This window comes from Artibeus jamaicensis, unplaced genomic scaffold, assembly GCF_021234435.1.
Source record: "Artibeus jamaicensis isolate MK-2021 breed Jamaican fruit bat unplaced genomic scaffold, CSHL_Jam_final contig_1832, whole genome shotgun sequence".
In the NCBI taxonomy this organism is placed as follows: domain Eukaryota; kingdom Metazoa; phylum Chordata; class Mammalia; order Chiroptera; family Phyllostomidae; genus Artibeus; species Artibeus jamaicensis.
Window position 1 is genome coordinate 2,659,298 of NW_026521362.1, and position 24,656 is coordinate 2,683,953.

The 24,656-nt window shown below is 33.1% G+C and overlaps 1 protein-coding gene across 3 annotated transcripts in view; it reads right to left on the reverse strand.

Annotated features, from left to right (window-relative positions):
- Positions 1 to 2,121: 2,121 nt before the first annotated feature.
- KCNJ3 (potassium inwardly rectifying channel subfamily J member 3) overlaps positions 2,122 to 24,656 on the reverse strand; it is a 135,101-nt gene continuing 112,566 nt past the window's right edge. For 2 of the 3 annotated variants that reach the window (XM_053671865.1, XM_037143387.2), the window contains one exon: positions 2,122 to 5,547. In XM_053671865.1, the coding sequence (XP_053527840.1) occupies positions 4,961 to 5,547 (587 nt within the window). In that variant the 3' untranslated portion in view covers positions 2,122 to 4,960. The remainder of the gene's footprint in view (positions 5,548 to 24,656) is intronic. The other variant, XM_053671867.1, reaches the window with a different exon arrangement.

Sequence of the window (24,656 nt, forward strand, 5' to 3'; positions counted from 1 at the left end):
ACAGTGGAAATTTTGTTGGGGTAAGGTGGGTGTGGTGGAGGCGTAGTAGGTAGCAAGGGTTAGAGAAAAAGACTGGATCTTTACTACCTCAGTTAAAAGCAAATAGATAATGTCCCCAAATAGAAAATCAAAATGAGAACAACTGTAATTGAACAACAATATTAAAAAACAAAAATTAAAAAAAATTTAAAAAAGAATGGTTAGGGATTTGCATGTAAGTAACAATAGAACCACCCAAGAGAGCAAGGACTTCTTATGTTTGTAGATTTAATTTAATTAACAAGACTAAATAGCCTATTTGAGAATGTTTTTTTCAGTGTAAAATTGGGACAATCTTTACTATATAGAGTTGTGGAGATTCAAACAATGTGTGCAGAGCACCGCACAAGTGACTGACATTCAAAGCTGGGAAAGGTTACTGGGAGTTACAAATGAGATTTTAAGTAAGCAATGGGAAGATAATAGGCACTGCCATACTTGTCTACAGCACCCATAGATCATATAGAGCCCAAAATTTCTGAGACACTCATGATTTCTAGACAACTTTTCAGGTAAGAAAATCAGAATTTGGAAAAAAAAGATTCTACTAAAATGATGAGGACCATCTTCTTTGAACTCCTCTAGGCCAGAAGCTGCAGGAACTTAGCTTTTTTAATTAATTCTAAGAGGTACCAGAGAGTTGGACGTATTACATATCACAGAGATGGTCTTCTCCAAAATTAGGAATGCACTTTTTCTATGAAACTCTTTAAAAAATAACTGAACACGTTTTTAAAAATGTGACTTAATATTTAAGCAAAAATAGGGAAACTATGTATTTCTCTGCTGTACTAACTGTGCCCTTTAAAACACTAGTTCAGCAAAGGGAAAGTTGTTTATGAAACTTCCTCCAAGAAATGCAGAATGCAAATAATATGCATTAAATTCAGGTTCCATGTAGCTGAAGTGTCTCACAAATACAGAGCTAAAATAAAAATTAACCTCAAGGACTAAATTGTGGTCAATTAAATCATTACCTTTTAAGAGTTAAGAGTCTTATGATAAAAACACTGAATCAAGAAATATGAATAATTAACTGTTGGAAAGTAGAAACTTAATGAGCACACTTTAAAAATTAAACCTCAATCGTGTTTTGAAAGTTTAATACAGTTTTCATAAAACTGAAGTTTCAGTATTGAATACACGAGTTTACATTTTTGTCAACTAAATGACCTGTATATTTAAATAATTGCAAATTGCATGCCAAGCAATTAGTTTGATGCTAATTTGAAGATGATTATATATTATGTGTGTGTGTGTGTGTGTGTGTGTGTGTGTATAATCCAGGCACAACTACTGAAGTAGAGATCACAGGTGTGCTGTGCAGTCAAGGTGAACTCTCTTCACAGTATAGGTTGGTAGAAAATTTCATAATACAAATAGCATGTAGACACCTTCTTCATAATCTAATTCTTCCTCCCATAGAAATAATCCATTATGTTTCCATCTTGTTTGGATAAAGGAGCTCTTGAGTAATTAGACAACTAAATAATTTTACAATATTTTAAGCCACTATAAATAAATATAAAATGGCTTAAGAATTTTTCTGAACTAATTAATGATAAAACATCTTCATTTTTCATTTGGTAAATATTTACATAATTATATTCACATATTGCTGGAAAGGGTGAAAATTTAAAATTGAAAAAAACATTACCGAAATAATTATGTTTTTATTTACATCATTTTGATAAATATAATGAAATATTTTATCATAAAAAGGATATGAAAATCTCATAGAAAGAGATTATTCTGCAGTTGTTAAATAGTTATTGAGTTCAATGAACACATTACATTTGCTTTCCAACAGTCACCATATCGGTGGGCTGTAATTTTTCTTGGGTCGAGTTGACTTTTACTCTCTTTGAATTCAGCTGTTACAACTTCCTGAAATGGGAAAACCAGAGGTTCATTTTTCATTCAGTCAATAAAATGCATAACTGTTCACTGAAACCATGTCGTGTGCAGACTGAACAAATGTTACACAAGATCAGTTGGATAAGAAGTGCTCCAGGCTGAAATACATGAAACCAAGGTGATTTTGTTTGGAATGATGAGTGTTAAAAAAAAAATCAGCAAAAGGAGAAGAAAAGCAATTCTTTATTTTTATCCAAATATATTAGACTTTATAATTTAGTTAGTTTCAACAAAAATGTAGAGTCACCATAAAGTATACAAACCAAGACGCTCTAAGAGTGAAGGGGAGTGCTGTCATTATCACAGAGGCACGACAAGGAAGAACAGGAACTCTCCTGGATAAACTGGGACCTATGACCAGCTTTGCAATAGGGGTTACACTGCAATTACATGCAGGAATCATAACTTTCTGATACATAAGTGCTAAAAATAAAGGAATAGCATTCGCTGAGAAATGTTCATTTTGGCAACAGTAGTGTTTCTCATCATCCAGGTCTTTAAGTATCACCCCCCTCCTTAAACCACTCACTTGTTCTAAAATAATCAGTTTTTATATCACCCAGTCATTTTTTCATGTCATCCTGTTTTTCTTCCTTTAGCTTCTTTCTATCTTGACTGTCTGAAATCATCTCACTTGGATTTCTGTGTGTCTCACAGCATCCCCTCCCATTCTCCCACTGATATGCATTCTTCCAATGGGTGGTGACCTCCTTTGACTTAGTCATACCCAAATCCCCCAGGAGCTAGAATTGCCTGGGTCATAAAGGACATGCAAAAAAAAATGTTAAATGAATTAATGAATACATTTGGAGAGTTTACTTTTGAGCCCATATTCTTGGTACCAAAGACAAAATAACTCTCCAAATTAAAGTATGGCTCTATTTAGTTTTAAGTGTTTGGACTAAATAATCTACGCAATTTCTTCCACTGGTAATAAATATAATATGACCCCTGACTCCCTTCTCTTTCTGCTACTATTTCATTTCTTATACCTACCAAAAAGGGAAGTTTGGAGACTTTTAAGGGTCATGGCAACCAGCTCTGTTCACAGTGGATGTATACTCATTTTGCCAGTAACAATTCCCTGGTATATGTTTGCACCTACAGAATTTGGTTGATACAGAGGTAGCCAGAAGGTATTATTGTAGTCAATACAAGAATTGCGGATGTAATAATTTTCCAATAAGGAAATTATCACAGGATTGCTAAGAATGGGGAATGATGAGTGCCCAAGCCAACCATTAAGGATTTAGACATTAATGGGGAGAGCTAGATTCATTATGGGCAGACCTGGATTGTAAGGATCCAAACAGTTTTATATGAAAATCCATGATATTCTGATAAGGAGCACTTATAAATTTTCATAAAAATCTCTGCATTCCAAATATTTATTTTGTAGGTGTCCTACTGAGCAGTAGTTTTGATATCCTAATGAATCATAAATATAAAACCTTAGTGTTAAAAAAATAGTACTGCTAAAATTATTTTGGTAAGCCAGGGGGGATCCAACACACTAATAAAATCAGTGTTTAACCAACCAAATGATAATAGTAAACAAACAAACAAACAAACAAACCCCAAACCAAAAAACCCATGGATGAGTAAAGGATCTTCAATTCATTTACTTTGAAATTCTCTCCAGTATAAACCAAACTGAGTGACAAGTGAGGGATGGGATAGGTTCCCCAGGGGAGAAAATAAAGGCTGTCTTATTGCAATAAATAAAAGTCATAAGAAACTTGGAGGGAACACTTTGTAACCTGTATGAATGTCCATCTGCTGTCCTGCATACCTGAAACTAATACCAGAAAAAGTGTTGAGTAAAAATTGTGGACGAAAAATAAAATTTTTAAAAGAGACTCCATTAGACATATATATTTAAAGCATAAATATTTATCATCTGTTTCATTGTACTGTTATATCTCCTCAAGAGAAGTTATTGGTTTTTAAAATGACAGAAGATTTAGAAACAAAGTAAAAACTGAATGATTTTGAAACAGGGACCATTAATTGTGTAATTTCACACAGGCTCTTATATATTCAACATAACTTGGCTACTGACTATCACAATGACTCAGCATTTGTTCAGAGCTCATATTTGTGTTAGATCATATAGAAAACAGACATCCAGATTTTAATTAGTCCAGGAGAGGACCAATTCCCAAATTAATCTATGTTTATTTCCCCCCAGTACTAACAAGTTTCAAAAATTATAAAAGTTTTCAGCATATTGATATGCTTTAAAATTTATGAGTTAAATATATTTTTGCAGGGCCATAATTAGCACAGACTTGTGGGACTTCCTTTTATAAAATACGATTGAAAACCTTCCACGACCTTAAACAGCAGAAAACATTAAATCAGATTTTAAAATGACAAATAATTTAAGGCTAAAATATTTGGTATTAATAATTAATGCCAGTAGCCTTCCTAGCATAATAAATAAACATGCACAATAACTACAACTTTGAACAAAACATCACAATTTTATCAGATATATATGTATGTATGCATGTGTGTGTTCATATGTGTGTGTATAAGTATATACAGTATATACTTATATCTGTATATACTTATACACACATATATACAGTTTTATCGCCCTGAAAGGTATCCACTCATGTTTGGCTTAATACATATGTATGTTAGAAATGTCATGGAGAGTACCACTCCTTTAAATATATATATATATTTTCCAGAATATACAATATAAATATACCATATATAAATCATGCCATAAAACTAAATGCAAAATTTGCACATTATTGCATGCATGATGTGATAATACATGCCCGTTAATAAGAATTTCCTTATGATGTTCTCCCTTCTCAACTTTTGCTTTCTGCACAGTAGCAAGACGTGGGAAGAAAGGGTTCTCAAATAAGCATATCTGACTTCAGGGGGTGGAATTTAATTTTCAGATTCCTTAGAGAGGATTACCTCATCAGCCAAATATTAGATTATTACTAAATCAAACAGTAAATAATGCCTATGGTGGTGTTTGTTATGTGAATCGATCTGAGTTCATTTTTCTTAATTTGGCTGGAAGATTCCCCTCCATCCTGGATGCTCCCCCAGCCATCTTTTGCAGCTTTGGTGGCAAATCAGCCACTGACTGACTCATGGGATCAGACAACATCTTGGTGGTTTTAGATACCAGTTTTTCTTCTGAGTTACCAGGAACTGAACTTATTCGTTGAAGTTTCATGGGCAAATCCCCCAAACTGTAGGCTTTTTCTGAAGTTGTAGAACTCATCCTCAAGAGTTTCTTTGGAAAGTCTTCTCTTCCAGTAATTTTCTGCAGCTTAGATGGAAGTTTTGTACTAACGTCTTCTAGTCCATCTAAGCAATCCACCGAATTATGTCTTTCTTTGCTGTTAGTTATGGCAGGTGCTATTAAAGGGGATGACATGAGAAGCAATTCCTCCTGTTCTTTCACACTGTAAGGTGGAGTGGGGACTTCAAATGTTGCATGAAACTGGGAGTAATCAACTTTAAAGAATCCTTCTTCTAAGGAAATTACAGGGAAAAAACGATGACCCCAAAGAACTTCATCTTCAGTGTATGATGTTCGAGCTTGACAAGTCATCCCTACAAGCAGAAAGAAAATCCTTGAAAAATTATGCATAGTGGAAGTCCAAGTAAAGCTAGTTAGAACTAAAGAATTTACCTTGATTTCTTATTTAAGATTTGGACATTGGATCTGAGTAGAATGAGTAATAGTATATGTTAAAAGTTTTCATATAAGTTGATATTCTTACACTTTCTTCCAGTGAAAAACACAGGGCACTAGTACTTGCACATTTAGAGGGTAATACATCAGAAGCATGATGAATTATTTATTTAATGATAAATCAAAATAAAAGGGCACTGAATACCAACATATGTATCTCTATAAGGTGACAAGGAGAAATCACAATCATTCTGCATCTTTCAAAAAATAATGTGACATGAAACAAAACTGCCTTTGAATCCAAACATTACCATAATATAAAATTAAGAACGATAACTCACTGAGCATCATTTTCCTATTCTGTTGAATAAAGCAAGAAAAATAACTCCTGTGCCACAGGACTGCTCCGAGCATAAAATATAATAATGTACAGTTTGCTCTTAATAAATGACAACAAAGACAACACAAATCTTTGCTAAATACATAGAAGGCAGAAATATTTCTATGTTGGATAATGCCTTTTTCCTACTGAGTAGTAATTATACATACAATACTGAGAATAAAATGCATAATTAAAATCATATTAAACATAAATCCTTTACTGATTCTTTACAAACTCATACTTTATACTATTATCAGTTACCTGTACCAAAAAATGTTATTATCACTTATAATACTGTAATTTTTAAGAAAGCTTTTAAAGAAACACATAGAAAACAAATGCCTGTCATATCTCAGGCACTGTTAGGTGTTTGCTCTAATCCTCAGTATCATCACGATATGAAAAGACTCTTATGTCCATTTTTAAATCAGGAATATACTGCTCAGAGAGATTAAGTCTTTTGACTTGGGAACAGATTCAGGAAGCTGTAGGGGAAAAAAAGCTGTATTATTTTAATTTCTGGGTTGTTTTTGTTTTTATTTTGCCATGCTGTCTTTATTCTTTTATTAGAAACCCAAGTCTAAACAATCTATCAGTTTAACTACCACAGTGGAAATATGATAGTGACCAAGTATTAGTCTTGATAATAAATATTATATCAGGAATAGCCACGAGAAATATTTATATATGATGATAATATTACTTTAAAAACTACTTTGTTACATGTTTAGGCATACACACTGTGACATTATATATTTTCAAACAACTTTCTAGTCTCAGGCTAAATATTCCATGATAAAAAAGTAAATATTGTCACTCATTCAAAAAATACATATTCCTGATATATTTACTTGTGTTATTTTGAGAATTACAAAGATTCAGCAAAATACCTAGAGTAAAAAACAAATAGTCCTGTCTATTGAGATATAAAATATTAAACATAAAACTAATAACCTAATTATGGATTATTTAAAATTTAATCTTTATTGTATTTTTCCATTATCATTTAGCCCCCTTGTAGCCCTGCCCCCCCCAGCAACCACGACACTGCTGTCCATATGCATGAGTCCTTTCTCCCTTTTCAATTTATCTTAAAAAGCATCCACTAGGCATATACAGAAGTACATGGGACTGGCAGAAGTAAGGCCTCCTTGAGTGTGGTTGGTAGGTTAATAATATGGGTGTAATGATTTATAGTTTTAATTTGAACATTTCACTTAAATGTCATATGGTGTGCTTGAGTGTGATATTGTTATGTTACAGAATTACATGCTTATAATTTTGTCATAAAAAAGTTTGTAATAAAAAGGGGAATTATTTGTGCTGGACCCTGTGTAAATATATCTTACATATATTAAGAGTTGAAGTTTAGATCATGAATTTGTTCAATTATTTCTAACAATAAACACTGAAGCAAAATTTAAATCCTATTCCCATTTAGCCCATTTAAGTTACTTTTTATTCACATTCAGAAAAATATAAAATTAAAAAGCATCATTCTGTTTCTATTATTCACCAGGATAATATAACACAGATGGAGCATAAAATGGGGACAATAAAAATATGTAAAATTATTATGGTGCTTAGGGTGCAATGATATCTACAGTGGAGACCAATTATTCCCAGTGTTTGCTCACATAAATATGTCTGTAGGCATTGTTGCTAAAATGTTGATCAATGTTTTTGACTAAAGTAAAGGTGGAGATTTTATTCTACTACATATAATAACCTTTACTTCATTCCATACCAAACTAATGCTTGTGAAGCAACATCTTTATATAATTAAAAATTATATGAATCTGGCTACCAATTCCACTACTAAATATCTTGTCAAAATTATCTAAAACTCTCTGAACCTCTGTTTTCCTCTTTTACAAAATACCCCTATAATGCTGTTGAGAATTTAGGATAAGTATAAGTGCATTGAACAGTGCTGGGCATTTAGGCCATGCTCAGTGAATACGGACTGCTGTTTTCATCGTGCTGTAGTAACCACTTGCAATTCCTACTCTTCCTGAAAATTAGAGATGTTAAATTAATATAAAGGAAAATTCTGATATATTAGTCATTTGTCTCATGTGAGAAATATAGAAAATCAAATTAGAAATCACTAGATACAGATAGCAAGCATTTTTAAATGGTAAATTAAACATTAAAAACATTTTATAATATATAAAAATATATTAATTATATTTTCAACATTTAGGATTACTCAATATTTTCTACCTAAGAGACTAAGTGTGGAATCTTAGGTGTATCAAAAAGGACTGCAGCAAGCTGAGTGGCTAAATTTATTTTAATACTTGGGTATCTCTACCAAGAATATGTGCAAGCATTTTAACCTTTTGTTTTCCTGCTATTCCTTTTACTCTTTTATTATATGTCAGTACGCAAATATCAGACATTTCCACTTTAGCAACATTACATAGTATCCATATACATGGTTTCACCTCTGAATACTAGCGTGCAATGAACCTATGGATACCGATATGAAAGCATTACAATGTGGGTAACAGGAAAACATGTCTGATGGTCAATATGCAGTTTAGGCAGTGCGCTAACACAGCATGTAATTGATAGACTACTTATTACAAAAGTGATCCCAGACTGATGTTAAAAAAAACAGATTTCAACTGACAAGATTTAAAGTAAACATAATTATGTTTTCTAAGAACATGCATATATCATAGTGTTCTTCCCTTTATAATGTTATTTTATATTTCTTATTCTAATCCAAATTATTTTAAAATAATCTATGCTTGGATTCATAATTGCAAATGCCATTGGAATAAAAATAAATGGAGGTAAATAGCATTGTTCAAAGGTTACTATATGATTGCAAATCTTAACTGGCATTGCAACTATTTGCATGTTTTAGCCAGATTCCAGACTTGAACAAATGTGATGAAAATCAACACGAGCTCATCGCTGTGGAAACTGGCAGAGCAACAGATGTTGCTACTGAAAATAGCTGGGACTTTTGAATCCTTAGATGAAAAACATTTTGTGAAAAAAATATTATTCTGTACTGATTCATGGATAAAACAGCTATATATTATTGTTTAATCTAATTTATTCCAGCATCAATGTGTCAATGTAAAATGACAGAAGCAATGTAGTGTAACCTCTTCATTTTTGACTTTTCCTTTCCAGATTCTGCCTTTATACCATGCTATTCTGTCCATCTCTTTAACTGAATTGAATATTCATTCAAATAAGAAGCCTGAAAGCTTTTTAAGTGAACATGACAAAATGAGTTTTATTTGACAAGTTCCTAATTAAGCTTTCAGAATACTGCTAACTCATTATATGTTGGTCAGGGACGGTGTGTATATCACCTACACAAGGTGAATAGGAGATGGATAAATACAAGATAACCAGGCCAAGGTGAACGTCTGAAATTGGCGAAACTACCAAATAATCAGTAACTTCTGCACAGAGAAGACTTCTCTTAACCTTACTATAGAAATTGCCCAGTGATAGGCAGAGATTGGAAGTGGGGAGAAGAAGGGTGGAATTGGAGGGGGAAAGAAAGAGAGAGAGAGAATTCTCCAATAATAGTGGTTGTGTTCTATGATGTGTGCATTAAATAAACAAAAGAGGGGAAAAAAGCAAGTCTCCTACAATTAAGTCATGTAATAATAATAATAATAGATAATATTTCTATAGGGCTTGCTATGTGCTAAGTGCCTTTCTAAGCACTTTTTACATGTTATCTTGAATCCTCACAACTGTGTCAATTAAGGCCTGGTTTCACTGGTATCACATGGATATTGTGAAGATTAAATTAAATTAATAAACATACACAAATTGCATGCACAATAAGTATTAAACATTTTCTTCCATAGAGTCCTAAAATATAGGCTATATGACTATAAATTTTATTTCAACACACAGTCACACCCACACACACAACTGCGAAATTCAGCCAAATAATATATTGTTTTTGTTCCTTAAATCTATCCTCTTTGTTTATTTTTTCTTCAAATGGGCAGTGGTTTCTATAACTAAACTGACTAATAGCTGGCATGCATAGCCTGTGCTATATTACAAAGTAATTTTCCAAAGTACTCTGTGTATTGCTCTAAGGATTACTGAACACTATCTGTAGATGTTTTTTCCCTAATGTGCTTCCAAAATTTCACCCATTGCCCAAAATATAATAACTGTAAGGCTTACTTGGCATGCTCTGTATGGTCTCTATTGAATTGCACTGAGTTGAACCCAAATTTTAAGTATAAACTTTTTGAGAGAAAGCATATGATGCTATATTTTTAAAATCTCAGTTATAAAACATAAAGACATTGCGTACACCACTGTTTAATAACACTAAGGTTGTGGCACCAGGCACCTCTGGGATACAGGTTGCAAAGCTATTAAGATTATATATGTTTCCAGAAACTTCAGTTTTCAAATAGATGGAATTCCTTTAAAACTCAACATATTCTGCTCAGGTAGACATTTAGAGAGGAATAGAAATTTCTAGCATGTAGTCAGCCCAGTATTATCCTCTATTATTTACAAGCACTTGGTCTTACAATGTGTTCTCATACACCAGTTTGCCATTATTTCTCAAGCTAGGTCAAATAATTCTAAAAATAGAAATTAAATAAATAATAATAACAAGAAGGAAAACCTGATTTTAGTTGTTAGAAAATAAAATGTCAAGAGATACAGCAATAAATATTTCAAATGGAATATTTCAGATTTCTAAATTCTCAGAAGAGCAAAAGAAAGTAATTTTTCACCATGACCACTAGAACATGTTAGACTCCCTAAAATAAATGTAAATCTAGGTACTCTGAGGGTCAATGACAGGTAGGAAATCTGACAGGGAATTCATGCTCAGACTGATAAAAATTCAGGTCTGTTCAGAAAAAGTCCAGCTATTGTCAATATAATGAGAATGATTTGTGCAAAACTGATGTTACCTGGCCGCCACAGAGAGTGGACTAAAATGGGCATGTGTGAACAATGACAGTTTCACTGTTCTAGTCAGTGGGGACGATAGATGCCATTGAGTAACCATGTGCACTGTGTGGCCATCCCATTCAAAATGACTGAGTGAGTAGACCGATGAATCTGCATTATTTTACATTAAGCTTGAACATTTCACCACAAAAGGAGAAATGATTCCAATGATTCCGAAGGCTGCAGCTATGAGCAACTGGTGATTGACAGCTTCATCACAACTACATGCCTGCTCATGTTTCATGTCTGGTGAAAAGTATTTTGGTGAAACATCAAATCACCCAGGTGATTCCATTCCACTATAGCCCAGATGTGGTGCCCGGGACTTCTGGCTTTTCCAAAAACTAAAGTCACCTTTTAAAGGTGAGAGATTTCAGACCTTCAATGAGATTCAAGAAAATAGAGCAGAGCAACTGATGATGATTAGGAGAACTGCGTGAGGTCCTAAGGTGCCTAATATGAAGGAGACTGAGGCATCATTGCCCTATGTACAATGTTTCTTGTATCTTGTATCATCTTTAATAAATGTCTCTATTTTTCATATTACATGGCTGGATACCTTCTGTAAAACCATCATATATTTAAAATACTCAAGTAATATTAAGCAAAAGAACATGGACTTTGAATATAAACAACGTCGTTATTGTTTTAATCATACAGTTTTAGTAAGACCTTGGTCATATTATTTAAGTTCTCTGAACATTGACTGAGATAAACTACGAATAGTAATAAGGGAAAATAATATGTAATTTACAGGTTAATACAGTAATAAATGACACATTATACTTAATGATTCTACCATAAATTACTTGGTAAAAATATAGAGGTTTAACAATTGGTAACTATTATCAATTATTATTATTGAGATTTCAATTATTAAAAGGTCATCCTAGCTGTATGTCAATTCTTTAGTGATCGGCTCCTTTTTTAGAATCAACTCAAAGTGAAATATCGTTCATCTTGTTAAATTCTGTTAATTTGATATAAACCATGTTATCTATATTTATCTGGATGAAGAAAGGTCTGTTAATACACAAATCATGAACCGAGTCAAATACAGCATTGTCGGTCTGATCTGCCCTGCACGAATGTGACCAACTTTACAGTAGCAGTTACTTTTCTCAAAATATAATTAACTCCCACTGTACTACCTTCCGCTCTCCACTCTCACTTCATATAAGCATGGCAGAATTTTCCCAGTACACTTCCAACTGATTATCATTCATTTAAAAATGAAAAGATTCCATTCTTAGCACATCCTTTTTCTTTTCCTTCATAGTATCTATAAAAACACATTTTTCTTGCATTGTCAATCATAGAACCAAAACAACAGCAACCTAAATTCATTCATGCTACTGTTTTCTCCGATAAAGATATGACTTTTAGCTTTCCAAACACCTTAATGGTTTAGGTATAATGTAATTCAGTTACTGTTGAAGAATAGCCGATATTATAAGAATGACACAAGAAAAGATATTTTTCAGAGGAAAAATGCAATACATTTCTAGCTTCAAATAAAACAGAACATTTTTCAGACAACACTTTAGAACATGATTCCTAGTCATAGAGAAGAAAGCCTATTTTTAATATTGTCTGAAGCAATAACACACCTGTCAACTTTTTAAAAATATATGTATAAATTATAGCAATTAAATGCTTACATTAATCTCTGTTTGTAAAATATACTCCTAAAATTTTGCTTTGAAATATAATTCATAACCATGTTGTGTGGTGTTATGGTTGAAACAGGCTGAAATTTACAGGTTGAAATCTTAACCGCTCATATGATGGTATCAGAAGGTGAAACCAAGTGAATTTTGAACTGTGTGATATTTAAATAACATAAATAAAGTTAAGCAAGAAATGATAGCCCCCCAAATTACTAGCACACTTTCTTAGTTTCTTCAAAATCTAGTTGTAAGTTACCATTACAAATTTATCTCTTCAAAACCCTTAACAATAATAAACACAACACTTAGTAAAAAAAATACATGCTAGGTCCTTAGTGTTTTCCAGTATGTCCATTATTGTATAATTTTCTCCACCGCTCTATAAAGTTAGGTACTATTCTTTTGTGCATATGACAGATAACAATACTGACATATCAGTAAAGGGAATCTCTTGTCCAATGTATGACAAGAGATGGTTGTAGACAAGATATAAACTCGAGCCCTCAGTTCCAGAGCCAGTGGTTTTTTTAATCTCTACGCTCTTGTGTTCCTGTTTTCTTGAATGGACAACCGTCCCATTATTAACTATTGTTTTCCATGCACATTACTGGGACCATGCTATTTCAACTGCTTTGAACATACTCTTCCATTTCTCCAACTGTTGACATAAATCCTCATATTCAAACTTCAGAGTTCATGTCATTAATTTTATGAAGTCTTTCCTGACTTTTATATGTTCATATATTGATTTATAAATGCATCATATTGTGAAACACGCATGTATACATACACAGGCACAGCCCACATCCCTCACCATCTGGATACTATACATATCTCAATGGCATACATGGTTAAATTAAATCAGTAATGATACTTAACACTTATCAATTTATGAAACATATTCATTCTGCCAGGAACTCTTCTAGGGCTGAATTATAAGGTGCTTTGGCAAGAAAAAAAAGGATGAACCTCTCAACCTCCGTGTTTGAACTTCATCTTAAAAATATATAGTACTCAGCCACACAGTCCATAGCCACAAGGTGAGAAAAACATATTTTGAGGTGGCAAAAGATTGAACACATCTTCTGTTGTACAAAGATACAATTGGTTGTATCTGAATTTAGGATAGAGTTCCTATTTGTTCACTCATTTCAGTTAAAAAGGCATATTGCATTAGAATAATGCCCTTAAAAGAGCTCTCAAGGGGATCTTGAGATCCCCTTGGTATCTCAAGTATACAACATTATGCCAGGTATTAGATGCTTAAAGAACTCTTGGGGTGGAGGAATGGAGGAAGATGAAGAAGGGGAAGGGTGAAATGTCTGCTCAGGAGAAGTCAATTTCTACACGTCAGCAATCTATTCACCACCAGGATTGATTGTCGCTAACAAGGGAAATAATTATTAATGAAATAGGCATCTGTAATGCATCCAATTTATTTTTCTATGCTATCAAGGTAATGATCTATTAATTAGTTCAACTCATGAGAACTCCAAAATCGTCTTTGAGACATCTATATTAAAAGCTTATTTTGATTAGTGAAGTAGGATAGATATTATAAAAATAAATTACATATGATCACTCTGTAAAATATGAATGACTCTTACACAAAGAACCAAAACACATTTGCTAGTAAACTGCATTCAAAGACAACCAGTTAGTTTATAATTTCACTTTTGTAATTATATACCAATCGATGTATTATCTACATACATTTACAGTTAGACTTATCTGCACTTAACTATTAAATCACATGATAATTAGATTAATTAGACATTGTGATACACTTGCATACTTGACCTCTGGTTCAATCTAAACTTCTGAAAAAATTTCTATCCTTCATGCAATTATAACTGACCACCTTATAAAAAGTAGTAGATCCATTTTTACCTGAAAGTTTAAAACTTGGTTTTACTTAATTCATGAGGCTTACTTTTTATATAGGCTACTTACTACATCTTTTTCAATCACAAGCTATAGCTATTTTTAACATCTTCTTTGGCAGAAATTCAAATACATTTTGTTTGCTTTCTGGCTTAGAACAGAGGCTGAATAAATATTTGCAATTCAGCAGTTGTTCTGGTCCTATGACTTGCAGTAAAAGGTCAGAGAATACTTCTAATTTTGCTATTAAGGTTATTTATAGAGCTTAAACAAAAACTAAAGTCCCTACAATTTTATGGGAACTATTACTGTCATTTTTTTAGGTGTGAAAATGCCACATCACAGCAATAATCACAAATATATGATATTTTAGCACATCTATTTTAAAAGAAAAATGACTGGTTTAAACATGTATATACAAGTCTTATGAAAGAATTTAATTTTCTGCCAGCATAAACAGGTATTTAAAAGTCAATCTATTAAGAGTTTCCCAAATTATGTAATTTCTCATTTCCATAGTTAGTATTATAATTTACTTCAATTAAAAATCACTGAAACAAAAAAGGCAGAGATATAAAAACACTGAGGAAATGCTAAGGAAAACAGCATATGAAATGCAAATAGTAACTTCCTTAAATCTGACACTTGCAGAGAGCAAAGGATAATGAAACTCTGTAAATTTATGCTAAAATATAGTTCACCTCCTAAGGCACTGTAGTAGATTTTCTCCCAGGTTTTAAATGATAAATGGTCTCTCAACAAACATTCTGTTATTGTAGAGAGCCGAGCGCTGAGGATAAAATTCTCAACTGGCCTGGTGACCTTCTGGAGAAATTTTAACATATATTTTTGCAGAATGTTATGTCATTTGCAAAGAGAATTATCTATACTATATAGATGGTAATAAGATATGCAATATATAAAGCTATGCATTAATATTAAAACATTTCTTAATATTACAAAAGCAATACAACTAAGGTCTAAACCAGTATAAGGGGGGAAAAAGGAGAAAAGGCAGTTGAGTTAATCCAAGTTGAGTTAACTTGGCAAATTAGAAATCAAACTTTCTGGCCAGATGTCCACTTGGGAATTATAAATAAAATTAATAATTGGTAAAGAGCAGACTCATTTCCTGGCCATATATATCCTGAGGTGTCAATTTTTATTTTCTTTTTATGATCAGATGCAACATTTTTTCTATTCTACCATTTTTTTAACAAATGTTTTGAGCAACATATGCAAATAAGGACTAGAAAATTAGCAAAATGTCATTCAGTTCCTTTATTATAAGTAATATTTTACTCTGCCTAATAAACATACCAGAAGTTAATGAAGTAATATTTTATTTGATTGACCTAAAATCATGTGAACTGTGTTTGAGTAAATCCTCCTTCATACATATCGACATAAAAGTATCCAACATTATTCTGAGACTAATTCATGTCTTTATTTAATCAAATTCTACAGAAAATAAAAATGACTTCATTTACATTTAGGGGATAAGTCAAGAATAACAGGAATACTTTAAGTGAAATAAAAAGAAGAAATATTTGAGATAATAACTTTTGAAAAATGGAAATGAAAACTGATTGATAGAATAATTGAAGAGTAAGTTTTACTTCAGGCATATTATTATAAAGTAATGTAGATAATCCATAATACTAATATAATCTAATGTATACAGACATACCTTCTAGAGGCAATGCAAAAATATTTAAATAAATTATTTAGCTTTCAAAATCTCTGTGGAATAGTTGTTTTCTTTTTCAAATGATAAGCTTTTACCTTAAAAAATGGGTAAAAGATCCAAATGGATACTTTATCAAAAATGTACAAATTGCCATTAATTATATGGAAAGATGCTTCACATCACATGTTGTTGGAGTACTGAAAATGAAAACAGTAAGAAACCACTAATTGGAATCACTGACAACAATAAATGCTGGTGAGGATGTGGAACAATAGAAACTCTCATTCATTTTCGGTGCAAATGCCAAATGGTACAGCCATTTTGTGGTTTCTTACAAAACTAAACATGTTATTACTTTACAATCTAGCAATTGGGCTTTGTGGAATTTACCCAAATTAGTTGAAAATTTATGTCCACACAAAAATCTGAACTCAAATGTTTATCACAACTTTATGCATGTTTTCCAAAACTAGAAACAATGAAAATGTCCTTCAATAGGTCAATGGATAAACATACTAGTGTATATCAGTACAATGGAATGTTATTGAATGATTAAAAAAATGAGCTATGAGGCCATGAAAAAAGACATGAAGTAACCTTAAATGTGTATTACTCAGTGAAAGAAGCAAATCTGAAAATGCTATAGACTGCACAATTTCAATTATGTGACATTCTGAGAAAGGCAAGGATGGGGCCTAAAAAGATCAGTGATAACTGAACTTTGAGATGAATAGGTGGCAAATGGGATTTTTAGGACAGTGAAACTATTCTGTATGACAGTATAATAGTGGATGCATGTCACCACCCATCTGTCAAAACTTAGAATGCATAACTCAAAAGGTGAATCTAACGTAAGCCACCGACTTATGTTGATGATGATGTGCACTTATTGCACTGATTGTAATGAATGAAAGACACTGGGGCTTAACATGATGGTGAGGGAGGCTGCATGTATGTGTGTTGGGAAGATTATAGGAATTCCGTACTTCCTGCTCAATTTTCCTGTTAGCTTAAAATACCACTAAAATAAAATTACTAATTGAACTATAAATTAAAAAGTCTAAAAAAAATAAAAACAAAAAAAGCAAGTCTCCAGAGAAGGTAAATAATGTGCTCAAGGCCTCATAGCTAGCTTATAAGTGATAGAGTGGTTTGCTTCTGTTTTTTGGAGTTAACTATTTAGCCCTGCAAGAACCCTTATATGTACTTGTAAGCTACATTTCATTTCACTATGCCATAAAAGTAGACCTAGGATCATTGACACATATATAGTGAAAGAAAACCTATTGATACATAGATTTATCAGCAAATCTGTTTTATTCTCTACTAATTTTAAAATTTTGATTATGACTCATAAATCTGACATTTTTAATTTAAAAAATATTTTAAGAAAATTACTTTTATGAGTAGAATGGGAATTCATCATATTTTGTTGTTCTAAACAATAACCTATCTTATTATTAACTTTGTATTATAAACACCCTGGTCATCACATCAAGCAATGTATAGCCTTTCAACCCAAGTGCAAATAGGCACACCTGTTTGCTGTGCCTTTATTTTATTTCCGCTAAATAAATGGAGGCAAGAAATAGGTATATTTTCTATGTAATCTAATGTCAAAGTTTATGTTTATACAAATAGAAAATTATGCAATCATTTTTTTAAAATATAAATAAAGTTTCTTCTCTGCAATTTGCAGCCATAATTATTGCTTATACCATCTGGTAAGGCTCCATTCCTTCTCGTGTTGGCTTCTCCTGGTTATATATAGGCCATCAAGCTCTTTTTAATCTGTCTGCTTCTTCTGTCAAGTAATAACTTCTTTTCTAAATCTTTCTTTGAACATTAATTCTTTAAGTGCATATAATATCTAATAAATGGTAGAAAAGTAGATCTTACAATAAATACTATTATATAAGATTTAAGCCTTGGCTGGTGTAGCTCAGTGGATCGAGTGCAGGCTGTGAACCAAAGGGTCACTGGTTTGATTCTCAGTCAGGGTACATGCTTGGGTTGTGGGCCAGGTCCCCAGTAGGGGACGTACAAGAGGCAAACACACGTTGATACTTCTCTTCCTCTCTCTTTCCCTTCCCCTCTCTCGAAAACTAAATAAATAAAATCTTTAAAAAACAATTTAAATCAAGGTCATTATGAGCATATGCTAGGATCTTAGTGGAGAAATGTTTCTATCACCATAAAACAAAGAGAAAAGTACATTTATTATTGTTCAAGAGAAACAGAAAGTAAAAGTTCAAAACTTCAATCTGCCAGAGGTAGATTTAACATGATATTTATGAGGCTTAAGCTTCAAGGGCCTTCATTAGCAGAGGTCTTTTCCATTTTCACACATTAGATTTCATAATGCTGTATTCTTTATTTCTTCCTTAAAGAGAACTCTAAATTCTGAAAACATTCATCCGTACCTAGAAGTGTGCCTGCAGGATACAACAACCTGTGAGCAAAACAAGGTTCCAAACTCAGACTGCAAGCACCTTGGTGAAATTGTTTTACAATTCATCTATTCTTGATGTTGATTAACTTGGGAAGGAGATTATACGTTCTGTATACCTTTTACAGGCATTCCCTATTTCACCTCAAGTCCACATTTCATCCATAGAAATTGGTCATTGAGCACAATTTCTTAACCTGATATCATGTTCCATCACCCCAAAGCTAGTGCAGAAAAGAGCCTTCCATAGTACCTGGAAATTATCTTTACTAAGAGAACTTCTACATAACTACCATTCTTCTTTTTCATAGAAGACTCAGTGAATGTTGGCAATTATTATTGCTACTATTAAAATTTTAGTATTTACATTTAGAGACCAAGTTCTTATTATTCAAAACTGTTTCTATTAGTGAAAGTTTACCTTTTTCTCATTTCTTTGGAATGCTAAAATCCTCTATCAGACAAGGAATATTTGGTGCTGTACATTGAGAAAAATTTGTACTCTCATGTGAAAAAAAAATGTGTTACTCCACTCAGCAGTGGGTAACTGATGTGTTTTATTTCAGGTCGTGACACTGCCTGATAACATTTTGCCGAAATCACCTTGACTGCTCTGTGGAGAAAACTATGTGATCGAGGCAGACGGAAGTGAGTACAGCAGTTGGGAAGGTGAGGTAAAAGACAATGATCACACAAGTGGCCATAAAAATGCATCAAAAAGATATTTATTTAAGAGGCAGTTGTAACATAACTTGACAACTGATTGACTTTAGAAAAGGAGAAAGAGATAAAGATGAATATGCCATGAAATTTTACTTGTACTTCTCCTAAGAAAGGGAAGATAAAAATAGTAAATTAAATCCCACTCTTTTGTTTTCTGAACTTTCAAATTAAATTTGCCGGGCAGTTTTGTACCCTCATGCCTGTCAATTTATAGTCCTAGCAGCCAGCAGCATGAGAAAAATAGCCATCTTCATGCAGCCACGAATGAAGAACAGTGACTTCACCCTACACTGTCTCTTCATTCTGCTAAGCTCAAAGGAATTGTTATGACCAAAATGTCACCTCCAATCTCGTTTCTATATCTGGCATTCATTTCATTAATTACAGCTTCTTTGTTTTGCTCCGGATCTGCTGACAGTGCACTCACTGGCTGGGTCTCAGCCAACTAATCAGATTAAAGAAATACATGATGTGCATCTTAATGCAGTTGTTTCTCCAAGGATTCTCTCTGAACACAAAGGTATCAATAATCTTGCAATGATTTAATGATGTTAAAATATAGTTTTAGTGGAACCCATTAACTTCCCATAATTAACAGGAATCTGTTGGAATGCAGCCATGATTCACCATTCTTTTCCAGGAATATGAGGGAAAAATGGGAAAAGAACGTGTACTTCATTAAGGACTCTGGTGAGACAAAGAATTATGTTTATTGTAAACTGAATAACCTTACGGTATGAAGAGTGCAATTAAGGAAACTAAGAATAATTTGAGTTAGAGAAGTCTTAGGAAATATAAGCTAAAACACTAACTCGCATCAAAGAGGAAAACTGAGGTACAGAGGAGCAGCCTCCTGTACACATGGCAACATTATCTGTTTTTATATTTACAACAGCTTTGTTTATAGATGATGTGCACACAGAAAACTAAATTGGGAACATAGGCTCAATGACTGAATAGTTTGAATACTATCTAAATCCTGGCTTTAAAATGCAGAGAGTTGTGATCTTGTCAAATTATCTAGATCAATTTACTTCTGGGCATTAAATTGAGTTACATTCTGAATAGCCTTGTATTTTAATTAATAGCTCAGGTTGTCATTAGAATATGTGAAGGGAAGAGCCATCTGTCTCTTTCTCTACTGCCATTTAAAAATAATATTTGTATTTCAGTTCTTCAGTTGTAGTTATAGCCTATGCTGAGATCTTATCAGCTACTATCAACCTCTACTTAATTAGGACAAGGAGGCAAGTAACAGAGCTAAGATGGTGAATGAAAGGATACTATTGTGGAGGAGTTTTTAAAGTTTATTAATCTAGACCTAAATATTATATAAAATGTATTATATATGCAAGAATACCTTAACATAATTTTTGGTATAGTGAATTGGTTAAGTAAATTTTAGTTTTCCACTGTTTTTTGTTTGAAAACAAACTAAATATTTTACCCCTAAATCTATCTGGCAATATAGAGCAAAAGTTCTTGATTTTGAAAGGATATAAGATCTTACATGTCCAAAAGCATGGATGAGGAGAGTAACAAGAGGCTTCTCACCTCTCTTCAAGGGAGCAGTTTGGATGTCAAGCTTATGCACAACTTGTGCTTCACGTTGGGACAGAATAGCCCTTTGTCACCTGAGCTAAGAGCCTACACTAACTGCTGCTCTCATTGCTACCCCCATGTTGACATCTCTCATCCCTGATGGTACTAAATCCACTAATTACTTCAAATCCCCTGAGAAGTTTTGACCAATCATCACCCAGAAATGCCAGCACTCCTCCCCAGTCTGGTAAATTGATGCTCTTAAACATATTGGAAGCTCCCTACTCAGCTTTCGCTGCTCCTGGCATTTGGGAACTACCCTTCCCTGACTGGTTGTCCTTGCCTGTGGGAGGTTGGCAAGGCTGAGATCACTGCAGGTCCCCAAAGCCTATCTAAAGCATTTAGTATGTATTCAAAACATCTGAGCAGGGTTTCCGAGGTGCAGGTGCAGGGGGTTTTCATATGACAGCTCTTGTACATGAAACCTACATACCCTTGATCTTGTGGAAACCAGGCTTTGTAAATTTTAAATGTAGATAACAGATAGTAATTAGTGAGTTTTAAGAATTAAGTCACTGCAGCCTGGATGCTTGTTTAATGTTCTAGGACTAACTTTTAGCATGCCTACAATGCAAATGTCAACCTTGTGTTACCTGAAGATGTTAGCTTGTGTTAATTAAAGGTAATAAAGTATAGAAATGCACTAAAAATCATGTTCCTGAATCTCACATACCATTATGTTCTACTAACACACATTATTTCAGTATATATATTATATATAATATGAAATATAATGTGCTATTAGACTTCTGACAGAATCTACTTGTATTTTATAAAATCTGAATTAGTCACAGAAAATATATTGCTCTCTTCAGAATCTAATTATTAGCTCATTAGATTCATTTGGAGAACAAAATTACTTATTATGTTTACAATGAACTATATGACTATAAAATGAGCTTATAGTTATAAATCTCTATTAAGATACACCAAATTAGAATATATTATTCTAAATATAGCTAATATATTTATAGTTAATACAGTCAGTCATCTTCCAGGAATTCTGGTGGCCTTGGTTTCAGGAGCCTTGCAGACACCAAAATCCCTGGATGCTGGTCTCTTACATAAAATGGTATATAGTATTTGTATATAACCTGGTGTACTATAAATCATCGCTAGCCTACTTATAGTACATAATATAATGTAAATGTTATGTAAATGGTTGTTATAATGTGTTATTTAGTGAATAATGACAAAAAAGTCTGCACTCATTTCGAACAGATGTGACCTGTTCTAAATACGTTGTACACATCAGCAATAACATAACTTTGCTTTTGAATATTTATGAACCATAGTTGATTAAATCTGAGGATGTGAAACCCATGGATACTGAGGACCACCTGTGTGGTAAAGCCTGCTGAAGAGTGAAAACTTTAAAATGCACATGTTCAAATCATTTTGATAATCTTCTGGACATTTATAGAAAAGCATCTTTTCAGTCTGTTTTCCCTTCCCCATCCATTCTTTGTCCTTCAAAAATCACCATCCTGGGAGAGTTCTAGAAATTTGGATCCTGCTATAAATTGAATTTCAAGCAGAGGTTATCACTAGAGAGGATGAATGGCTTCTTTACATTTGCCAAGCAGAAGCAGTGTCACTTGCATGGAGTAGCTATTTAGTAGAAAATCCCCCAAGTTGGTTTAGGAAAAATATCACCTTTCAAAAGTCTTATGAGAAATTCCTGGGTTAGAGTCCTGAGCCAAAGGATGGTGATGGCTTTTAACAACGTACAGTTCAAAAGGAACGAGGCCCTTCTGAAAGCTCCTTTGATTGAAGTATAATATATGTCTATATCTATCTACCTACCTATATATCTACCTATTAAGAATCCAAATAAAAGCCTATATCTAAAACCTTTTGCCTTTAGGAGGTTTTTTTCCTCAGCGAATCAAAAAGAATATAAATTAGTTAACATAAAAAATCAAAAATGAAAACCTATATATTTATGTAATCTTACCAGAATGAAAAAATGAAACACAAATTAAGAACACATTTATTAAGCTAGAAGGAGTAAAAGATTTGATTTGGCAAAAAGTTGGCATCTTAGCAAAGATATTATTGATAAGAAAGGGAAATGTGGCTCTAGGAGGACTGGTTAAAATATACATGAAGGAAATTAAAATATGCCCACTCTAACCTGCACTTGAACATGAATGTACATGAAATGCATCAAGGCCCCCTTTTCAAACAATAACTACAGATATATGCAAGTTTATTAAGTTCAAAATTTTGTTTAATACAGTGTACCAGCTTTAAATTAAAATGAAACTGCAGAAAATATTCCCCTAGACAAACATACATGTATACACACATATCCATACATATATACATACATGCAGGTAAATTTATCCCAAAACTAAAATGTCTGGTCAAAACACACATGATGGAAGTGATGCTCCCCGTACTCACTGTGCCACACTTTGCAGCATTTGGAGCAAGTTGTGTTGCCCAAACTCATAATATTCACTCTAAATACCCTGCTTCTCGGGCTGTTCTTGTCAAAGAAAAGCATTCTAAAGTGGTCATGTTTATTCTTTCCTTTATATTCCTTGCTCTAGGGGACATATCAGTAAAAATGTTGCTGTGTGAAATATCTGAGATTTTCCTGCCAATGTTCTCCTCTAGGACTTTAATGGTTTCAAGGCTTATATATTTAATACTGCTAGGGTTATATCCTAAGAACCCTAAAACATCAATTTCAAAGAACCTATGCACCACAATGTTCATAGCAGCACAATTTACAATAGCCAGAGTTGACAGCAACCTAGGTGCCCATCAGTAAATACATGGATCAAAAAATTATGGTACATATACACAATGGAATTCTATGCAGCAGAGAGAAAGAAGAAGCTACTACCCTTTGCAACAACATGGATGGAACTGGAAAGCATTATGCTGAGTGAAATAGGCCAGGGGTTAAAAGACAAATACCACATGATCTCACCTTTAACAGGAAGCTAAACAACAAAACAGATAAGCAAGCAGAATAAAAACAAAGACACTGAAATAGAGAACAAGGGGACAGCGACCAGAGGGGAGAGGGGAGGGAACTTAAGAGGAAAAAATGGGATGGATTTAGAGGAACAAGTATAAAGAACACAGAGACAATAACTAAGGGGGGTGGAAATGGGAGGGAGGTGGGGAGCAAGGGGCAGGGTGGGCTGGAATGGGAGAAATAGACAGAAAACTGTACTTGAAAAATAACTAAATAAAATTTAAAAAAATAAAGTGGTCATATATATCTATTTCTAGTTTGATATAAAATTAGCTCACATTATATCTGAAAAGCAAATTTTCATAACTTTTAAAAAGGTATTTATGTGAAAATAGTAAAGGCTTTTTACCCACATTAAGTTAAATCAGCAAAACTTCATGAACCGACACTAATATATTCACAAAATTCAGTTTCATAACAGTAAAAAGAAAATAACATAAGGGTTAAAACCTCTACAATACCTTTATAAGTATCTCAACTCGTTCAGATGGCAAGGTTAACATTTCAGAAAAAAAATCTATTTTTGGCCAAAGGCTATGTTCTCTGAATTGTTCTTCATGGACTTTCTCACATACCCCATTGGTCAAAGACTATCTTTTATTTGTCTCTGCCTTTTCTAATAATTAGCAAAGTCTAGCACATACTTGGCGCTTAATAAACA